This window comes from Megalobrama amblycephala, linkage group LG4, assembly GCF_018812025.1.
Source record: "Megalobrama amblycephala isolate DHTTF-2021 linkage group LG4, ASM1881202v1, whole genome shotgun sequence".
NCBI classification, from domain to species: domain Eukaryota; kingdom Metazoa; phylum Chordata; class Actinopteri; order Cypriniformes; family Xenocyprididae; genus Megalobrama; species Megalobrama amblycephala.
In genome coordinates, this window is record NC_063047.1 from 55,174,536 (window position 1) to 55,184,607 (window position 10,072).

General features: G+C 36.0%; 1 protein-coding gene across 6 annotated transcripts in view; it reads right to left on the bottom strand.

The window, feature by feature from the left end:
- cntrl (centriolin) overlaps positions 1-9,922 on the bottom strand; it is a 40,621-nt gene extending 30,699 nt beyond the window's left edge. For 3 of the 6 annotated variants that reach the window (XM_048190083.1, XM_048190086.1, XM_048190087.1), the window contains exons 1-7: positions 9,260-9,922; positions 7,933-8,063; positions 7,690-7,820; positions 7,364-7,505; positions 6,693-6,879; positions 6,419-6,612; positions 2,092-2,211 (exon numbers count right to left, since the gene is read on the bottom strand). In XM_048190083.1, the coding sequence (XP_048046040.1) occupies positions 2,092-2,211; positions 6,419-6,612; positions 6,693-6,879; positions 7,364-7,505; positions 7,690-7,820; positions 7,933-8,063; positions 9,260-9,407 (1,053 nt within the window). In that variant the 5' untranslated portion in view covers positions 9,408-9,922. The remainder of the gene's footprint in view (positions 1-2,091; positions 2,212-6,418; positions 6,613-6,692; positions 6,880-7,363; positions 7,506-7,689; positions 7,821-7,932; positions 8,064-9,259) is intronic. The other 3 variants (XM_048190084.1, XM_048190082.1, XM_048190085.1) reach the window with 3 other exon arrangements.
- Between the last annotated feature and the right edge of the window lie 150 nt (positions 9,923-10,072).

Genomic DNA, 10,072 nt, shown 5'->3' on the forward strand with positions numbered 1-10,072 from the left:
CCAAATTAGTCCAATTTAACAATGACATTACCTTGAAATGAAAAGTTTCTATCAACATTGTTACCTAGCAGTTGCGATACCCAATTTTACAGAAGTAAAAGTCACAAGAAAAAGCTGTGGTCGAATATTATGTCAGAATTAAATAAACGAGAAAGTATTCTTTAATGAATTCATCTCTTTATAATGGTCAGGTGATGGCACTAAATGACAATAATCATTGTCTTAAAAAGCTGCTTGGACAGGAGATTTAAATGAATAGGTGCAATATGCCTAAATACAAAATTATACAATAATATACACTTACTAGTCTGTTTAGTGATTATAATCCTTATTTAATGATTATGAACACAAATTAGGTTATGGAAAACCAAACCATTGCATTAATATAACATCAATTAAACTACACTGTAAAAAGAACTGTTGGTTTAACTTAAAAAAAGTTACCTTGTTGCCTTAAAATTTTGAGTTTATTGAAATAAAAAAAATGTGTTAATTCAGTGAAGGCGATTGGTTTATTCAACAGAAACTCAAAAAATATTATGTTATCTGAACTACTTTAATTACTGAAGTTGATTTGACAAAAAAAATGTTGTGATAAATCATTAAAAAATTTTTTACAGTGTACAAGCTAGCTGTCACAGTCATGCAATCAATTAACTTGATTTGGCATTCAGTTCAGCTGTGTGCACCTCATTATCTCTAGTACTTAAGTTATCTCTGTTTCTGCTCAGTTTGTCTGGCCTCATCAATGCTTTGTAGGGGTGTAACGGTACACAAAACTCACGGTTCGGTACATACCTCGGTTTTGAAGTCACGGTTCGGTATGGGTTTCTTTACAGCAGGTGGGGAGAAAACTAAACATAAAATTACTTTTTTTTAATAAACAGTAGTTTACTGAACAAATTGTATCTCTGTCTTTAAATATATTAAAGGGTTAATATATTAAATATATTAAAGTTGTACTATCTTTCAACATACTTCAGGTGTTCATTCATGTTTATTCTGTAACTAGTATTAAAGAGAAAGAGATGATCGCGCTCACTCGCATTGCCGGTTGAATTGAGGCACCTACACAGTGATCTGTCACGCCACACCAAAGCGCTTCAAAACCGCATTTTCTGTTTGAATTTCATGATTTCGATTACATGTTCCGTTATACCCCTAATGCTTTGTGGAAGTTTATCCTGTGTTCCTGTTGCTTGAGAATTAAAGTGAAAGTGATTTAACCTTTAATATTATAGTTAATTTAACCTTTAATATTATAGTAATGTACCAACTGACAGGAATTGGATTGAATCACAAGCTTGTGAATAGAAATAAAATCAAATTGTGAAATTTGTGTCAATACCCACCATTAGTGTCTAGTGGAGGGCACTTCGGGAGTATGGGGTACCAGGGCTGCTTATGTATGCTATCTTGGTAACACAAGAGTTTACAGACAATACGAGATGTAAATAGCAACTGCGCTATGAAGGATGACCAGATATTTATTTTAAATGTATTATTGATTTGTGTTCACATCATTCAAATATCGTGTTTAGAAAGCTATGGAGAAACTGGCAGCCAGGTAACACACGAGTGATCGATGAGTGGAAATATCACTACACGAATTCTAGCAGCACGGTAGTCGGTGAATGCAGGGAAATTTCTCATACCCTTTCGTTCGAAGTGTGGTCCCGGAAAATCTTAGTTTGAAGGGCTATCTGGCCCTTCCCCTTACTCCTACTACTCCAGCCAAAAGAGAATTGAGACACCCCAGCCCTTCATGTGAACGTGCAAAACGAAGGGGTAGGAGAAAGGGAAGGGGTAAGGGGTAGATATGGGATTGGGCCCTAGCCTGATGCCACCACAACTCAGTCCCGGATAAGTGGAAGAGAATGGATGGATGGATAAATGTAGCCTTGGGGAGCATAAAAGACTTCTTTCAAAAACCCTCAATCCCAAACTTTTGAACGGTAGTGTAAATTTACCAATTAAAAACAAAAAACGATAATTAATCCCTCATACTCAAAACAAATCACAATGAATTATCAACTTTTATTCACTTTTATCCTCTAGCTATTATTAAACCCAAATAAATCAAAAACTTACAGGATCTGGATAAAATAGAAGAGGTTCAAACTTGATATCTATTTTGTGAAAAGCCAACTCCTGCTCGAGCTCATAGTGTTTTTGACAGGCCTGGGTCAACTCCACTGTTTTCTGCTTCAGCTGTGTAATGAGGAAGAGATCATTCAAACAAAATACTTTATATACCACCATAAAACACATCAGCCACACATCACTACAAACCTCTCAGCTTAGAATGAGATTGGATCTTAAAGATGTGTACTACAAACTGTTACAGTACACTGTGTATACTGGAAATACACAGCAATGAATGATAATTGAAGATTTCCATTAATATAGAATGCACACATGCAGACACCTCAGAAACATGCTAAAGAACATATCAATGGCATACCATCAACAACGCTCTCTAAAGCAAGCACCTGAGAGGACAGGAGAACATAATGTTGACATCATTCAGTAATTGGTGGGGCACATAGGTTAAAGGACATGTAAATACCTGACAGAGAGAATCCAGCAGAGGAGCATGATATGGAAGCTGAGATTGAAGCAGGAAAAAGAGAAGAGACAGTAGAAGACATGCAGACAGTTTATGTAAGAGCACAGGAGTGAAAGATAAATCAATAGGGAAGGGAAAGTTAGAGGAATGGCATTAGAGCCAGATTTGCAATAACCCATAATTAAGTGGTCTCAAGTAGACTTCTAGCAGATGTACTGTATGAAGTCAGTTCTACTCAAATTTACCTGTGTCCAAGCAAATGACCATGAACGTGATCCACTAATGTCTGACAGAAAGTGTCCAATTACAAGCAGTACCTTGAACAATATATATATCTATTGTTTTTTCATTTAAAACCTAACAAAACTTTGCTTGAAAAGTGTGCTTGTGCAATATAAATAAATGCCACGTGGTTTGAAATTTTGTATACTATAAAAAAAAATTCTGAGCAAGTGCTTTAAAGGAATGAGCATAAATTTGCTGTTCTAATAGTTGAAACAGATTTTGTTCCCCTTTTCTTCTCTTTTTCCAAATGCAGGCTCTCCAAGAATTTCTTTTCAATTAAAGCGATGATAAATGAGGCAACACACACAAAAACACTTTTCAGTACCATTCACAAAATACCTTTGGAGTAGGTGCAAAATCATGGAGTAAGAAGAGAGAGCTGAACAGGAAATTGGCTAAAAAATAGACAGGAAAATTAATGTACATTTTGGAAAATTAATGTGTACTTGAGTGCTCACTGTGAGTGCATTTTGAGTGTGCACGCGCAAAGATTTGGAAACTAATCGGAAAGAAGATATAAGTAATTTAAAGATAAAATTTAAAGAGAAGTCACCATGAAACAACATGAAAAATTTACAACCCATTTTTCCTTCCGTTATGTGACATATTTCAGATTAAAACAGTATTCAACAAAAGAAAAATGTCCTGGTTGTGCTCGCCCATATAATGCCAGTAAAAAGTAACAAGCATCAAGCTTTTAAAAAAAGATGCAAATGTATCACAGAATAATCCCATGCAACATCTGCTGTTTATTCCAAGTGTTCAGGGGGTATATGTTAAAAAAAACCCAAAATTTAATGCATTATTTAATTAAAATCCTGATCTTGCCCGTTGGTCTACTCTGCACGACTGGGAGTACAAGACTGTATTAGATCACTCCGACTTGCCAAGAAAAAGTGACATAAAATACAATTCCCAGAAATTCCAAAAAAAGTATCTGTTTACTTTCTTCACTGACATGAACATCTCCAATCTCAAACTCCAGTTGTGACAGATGTGACAGGTGACAGATGTGAACGTGATAACTTCTTGTTGAGATGAACACAAAACATATATTCATCTCAAAGAAAGTACATGGATTGTATTTTGTGTCATATTTTTATTTATCTTGATTTCTCACAACTTTTTTGGGGGCGAGTCGGAGTGAACTGCTAATAGACTCTAATAAATGCACAGTCGTGCACAGAAGACAAACAGCCAAGGTCAGGATTTTCATTAAATAATACATTAAAGGGTTAGTTCACCCAGAAATGAAAATTCTGTCATTTATTACTTACCCTCATGCCGTTCCACACCCGTAAGACCTTCGTTAATCTTCAGAACACAAATTCAGATATTTTAGTTGAAATCCGATAGCTCCGTGAGGCCTCCATAGGGAGCAATGGACACTTCCTCTCTCAAGATCCATAAAGGTACTAAAAACATATTTAAATCAGTTCATGTGAGTACAGTGGTTCAATATTAATATTATAAAGTGACGAGAATATTTTTGGAGCTCCAAAAAAATAAAAAATAAAATAACGACTTATTTAGTGATGGCAGATTTCAAAACACTGCTTCATGAAGCATCGGAGCATAAATGAATCAGTGTGTCGAATCATGATTCAGATCGCATGTCAAACTGCCAGCTGCTGAAATCACGTGACTTTGGCGCTCCGAACAGCAGATTTGACACACTAATTCATCTGTGCTCCGATGCTTCCTGAAGCATTGTTTTGAAATCGGCCATCACTAAATAAGTCGTTATTTAGTTTTTTTTCGCGTTTCAAAAATATTCTCATCGCTTTATAATATTAATATTGAACCACTGTACTCACATGAACCGATTTAAATATGTTTTTAGTACCTTTATGGATCTTGAGAGAGGAAGTGTCCATTGCTCCCTACATAGGCCTCACGGAGCTATCGGATTTCAACTAAAATATCTTAATTTGTGTTCTGAAGATTAATGAAGGTCTTACGGGTGTGTAATGGCATGAGGGTAAGTAATAAATGACAGAATTTTCATTTTCGGGTGAACTAACCCTTTAGAGGGTCATGAAACCCTCCTGTTTTACCCTGGTCGTTCACACCTCTGAGTTTCAAAAAGTCTGTGAAAATGGGCATGTAAAGCTCTGGAAAAGTGGGAGTGTAGAGGGGGGGAAGAGGGGAGAGAACAACCAATGAAGCACAGACATACAACACACTCATTATACAGAATAATGAATATTAATATATGAGCACGGAGAGAATGACAACAAACTCCCAAGCACAAGGGAGAAATGTGAAAGAATATTTAATAGGGCTAATAATTGGCTACTTTGATTACATTTACGAGCACTGCAGTCTCAAAATCGGTCTTTTAGAATAATCGTGTCGTCGCGTTCAGATAGGCTACACCACTGTATCAGTGTCCAGTTTGCACATATAATTCATTTGAAGAAGACATGATGAAATACGTGTGCATACCTACACCGTGCTGGTTAATGTTTGATGCAGGAGAATGTGTGAAATAAAAACTTTAAACACGGATACTTTATTCTGTATGAGCTATGTGCCACGTGGCTAGTGTTATTAAACTCATCGCGGAGCTCCGCGCTGAAACCGATCATATGCGCGCTCCGCCTGTACATCATAAAAACAATCGTATTTTTCATGTGTTCGTATTCAAACTCCAGTTCTGACTGCATCGCAAGCAAAATACAAACAACACACGTGCTGTGGTGAGGGAAACAGCCTACGGCTTGCGTATTTGAACGCAGCTAGAGCAGGCAGAGGAGAATGAGCCGCACTTTTGGGACATTGGAATTCTCTGTTGTAATGCGATCTCACGCGAACATATTTTCCATTTGTGCTGGTAGATTACAGCAAAACAATCCACATGCACACAAACCTCTGCTCTGGTCGCGTCGCAGGAAAACACATTGTGTTGTAGCACTGAGGAAACGAATACCAACGATATGTCTCTGAATGACAAGAGACCGAGGCGAGAGAAGTGACACTTCCTCATGCATAATACCGCAATTATAATCTTATGCATACTACAGTGCAGTGATTGGATTGAATGAGCTTTATGTCATGAATATATATGTCGAGAATCTACGTCAGCATGTTCGAAAGTACACGATGACATCAGATTTTGTGACGTTGCTCCGACTCCGCTTTTCAAACAGGAAGACAGAAATCGCTCTGAAAAATGCAAAAATAACTATTTTTCACTTATGAATAACATTAATGAGTACCTTTAGTGTTTTCAATGATGTGCAGCCTATACATATCTGTTTACATCTCAAAAAAAGTGTTTTGGGGTTTCATGACCCTTTAAATTTCATGTTGTCTTTTTTTTTATTTTTTATTTTTTTAACCAAACCCTGTCATGTACCCCCTGGAATAGTGTATTCCAGCCTATAATATTCATTTTTGGGTGAACTAACCCTTTTAAAAAAGTAAATCTGGATTTCATTTTGACTTTAAAAGCTTTTTTACAAAAAGCTTTTTTTGTAAATTATTGTTTACATAAGATATCAAAGTTGTATGCGAGGACAAAATGGTCCACCCTATGACAGCGAAGACTCCATCACTCACCAGTTCAGATTTGGTGTCCAGCTCACTCCTGAGTTCCTTGTGACCCCGCTGTTGTTTCAGATTCTGGTGTCTCAGGCTTTGGTTTACTGTTTCCTGCCGCTCCAGTTCTTCCAGTGCTGCGGTCCGCTCTCTCTGAAGCTGTGCAGTCTCCTCAGCTCTCAACTCCAGCTCTTGCTCCAAACGCTCCACTTCCTCTGTAAGGACAGCACAAAGGGGCTCAGATTATAATAGCACATATGAAGATAAGATAAATGTAGAAGAGGAGATGGTGTACCCATGTGAAAGCGTTGATGTGCTTGCTCTCTTTCCTGTGGACTGATTGGTTGCCCATCAAGTATTTCCAGTGACCTCAGATGAAAGATTAGGAATAGGTGATAATGGGGCAGGCTGGAGACAGGGTTTTCTGCTAATGTCAGACTCGTCAGGTTCTTCAGAGGCTTTAGTTTAGCCATCTCATGAAGCTAGGTCACAAAGGTGGAAAATGTTGTAAGTAACATAATTGTGCATTACAAAAAATGAGTAATTTATTTTAAACACAGTTAAGTATGTGACATTAAAGGGATAGATCACCCAAAAATGAAAATTCTGTCATTCTTTACATACTCTGATGTTGTTCCAAACCTGTTCTTCTGCTGAATACAAAAGAATATATTTTGAAGCATGTTACCAGTTTTGGTGCCTTGATTTCCATTGTCCACAGACAAAAAACAAAAAACAAAAAAAAACACAGACATTTTCCAGAATATCTTCTTTTATGTTCCACAAAAGATTAAAAGTTACACAGGTTTAGAATGACATGAGGGTGAGAAAATAATGAAACAAGTTCCATTTTTGGGTAAACTATCCCTTTAAGGTTTTTTTTTCTGTTGATTGGCTGTTTTAAACACATAATAAACAAATATAAGCAAATGCTGAGATAGAAAAAGCCAGATAAATTATACCTACAGAGAATATCTTGTTGCTGTGTAGGTTTATGGTCTGAAGGGATTTGAGCTTCTTTGCCATCCAGACTGGAAGATGTTCAATGTTGTTGAAGGCCAAATTTAGAACCTGAAGTTTTGTCATGTGCTCTAGGCCTTCAATTTTTCTGTAGATAATTGAAATATAAATTATATTTTAAAACTTTTACTGGCTTTTGCAACTTTGTATTTTTTTATTCTGTTACAACACTATGGAAACAGTAATTGTTTGGATATGTGGTACTACCACAGTTTTGTTTTTTTTTTGTAAGGGAATGTTTGTTGTTAAGGAGACAAATGACATATTCTTACTGTATCCTGTTACTGGAAAGGTGGAGTTCCTGTAATTGACATAATTTCTCTAGTTTCTCAATTCTCTCAATCCTGTTGTTATTGAGATTGAGAACCTGCAGGTGCTCGCACTTGTCTAAATGTTCAATATACTAAAAAAAAAAAAAAAACATGAACACACAGAAGTCAATATAAATGAATGTAAATTGCAACTATATAAACTTTACACTCACACTGTGCATTAATCAAGTGTCCAAATCTTACCCTAAATTGTTTGTCACTTCCCCTAGATGTAGACAGATCCAGAGTACGCACAAGGACTAAATTTTCACATTTAGTCAATCTCCTGATCAAGTCTTCTGTGATGTATCTTGTCCCCTTATATTTTCTTTTGTCTATGGGTAGATATTTGTGTAAATGGATAATACACTATTGAGTGCAGATATTTACAAAAACTGGTGGCAGTCAAGTAATTAATGATCTGAGAAGTTGATATGGTTGCAAATTAAGTTCAAGTAAGGGTGAAACTCTTAAAAATAATGATTTTTTTTTATCATTGTGCTATTACGAAATGCTTAATTGCATTGGATGAATTTTTTTTTTACTTTTCGCCCTGTGGACTTTTAAAAATTAAAGGTACACTACATAACTTGAGATCCTTTCCATCTAAACTGGTTATATCTCTAAGGCAAGTAGTAAATGTTTAATGAGCAGTAGGATAATCTCTCTTTTTTTTAGTTATGAGAGAGGCGAACCATATCCATCCGCACAGTCATGCAGAGCCAAAGCACAACCAAAACAATCCTGTCTCAATCAGCTCCCTAGCTTCCTAGGTCGTGAATCAGTAATCAGTATATCGTGAATCGTGTAAATGAATGTGGCCGAATCCCTGATTAGTGCCCTGAATACTGAACTAGGGAGCTGATTGAGACGCACACAATAATGTTCTTCTGCAAAACGCATGCAGTTTTGTTTTTTAACCGCTAGAGAACCAAAAGTTACATAGTGTAGTGTTTTTAATAACACTGTTGTTAAACATACTATATTAATAGATCTGTTTCTATTACTATGGGAGTGACGATAAAAATGTTTTTTCTCTCTTCTGACCGCCATTATCAATCGCTCTCTATTGAAAACAACATTGTGGAGTTTTTCTTTTGCTATTTGCGCAACTTCTCATAGCAAACAAATACACTGTCGATTGCAGTACCAAAATAATAATATAAATATATTATATCAATAATATATTTATACGTATTTCACTCTTTCTCATCATAGTTTTAAACACAAAATAATTCACATTTTTAATGGATTTTTAGTTTTAATTATAACTCTGCATCTGAGACAAGAGTAAAACAAGAACATCTAAACATAAAAGTAATATGAAAAGTAATAAAATAGAAATAAATGAAGGCATGGTGAAAGTTAAAGTTTTATTAAAAATAAACCTAAGGACATAAAAGTGCCCAAAGTTAAAGAAACATCCACTTGTTGAATGAATTTGGAGACATTAACGTACCTTCAGATGAGAGTGACTCCTGTAACTTACTGTAGGACATATCTAACGTTAAGCAATAAGAGACAGATTTACCATCATCGCTGGGATCTTCTCTAGGACCTCCATCCTCAGTCTCCGACAATGAGATGGTGTTAGGGGTCACAGATTTTTTCTGGAGGCTCTTGGAACATTTGGATCCTGTCGTTTGTGACTGTTTGCGATTCTGATTGCCTCTTTTCATTTTATTCTAATGGGGTATTGATTTTATCTGAGGAGGCGAGCGAACACGATGCTCATCCTAAATCGACAACTAAACTCGACTGCTAAAACGTAACTGCTAGTAGTTTCTTCTGCTTTATGTTAAAAATTACAATGCAGACCAAATCTGACAAAATGCAAAAAACGAAAGTCATCTAATAACAAAAAATGTATATTAAAAATATTTTTTTACATTTAACTGCATGGCAACTCACTGTTTTAGGAAGACTCGTCAGTTTTTGTTAGCCCAGTTTCCATAGCGACCGGTTAGGATTCCTAACAATCATCCAGTAACCGTCAGATTATTATAATTCACTCTTAAAAACGGTCAAAGCGGATAGAAGCCTGTTACCTTTATCTCTTGTTCCAGGTGTCATATATAGTTCATGCGTTTCTAAAGGTTTACACTGGGCTGTCATTCTCTTTTCTGATTCTCTAGCACGAACTCAAACGATTCGCGGTGATGTTTAGGTCATGTGACTCAACTGCTGGTATTTCAAAATAAGAGTACTGTGAGCTCATAGCAGACTGCATATCTAAATAGCCAGAATATTTTTCACAATGTTTAGCAAAATATTATAATAACTGCATGCACATACATAAATAACAACAAACACTATTCTAAACACATTTTTGTCATTAAGCAAT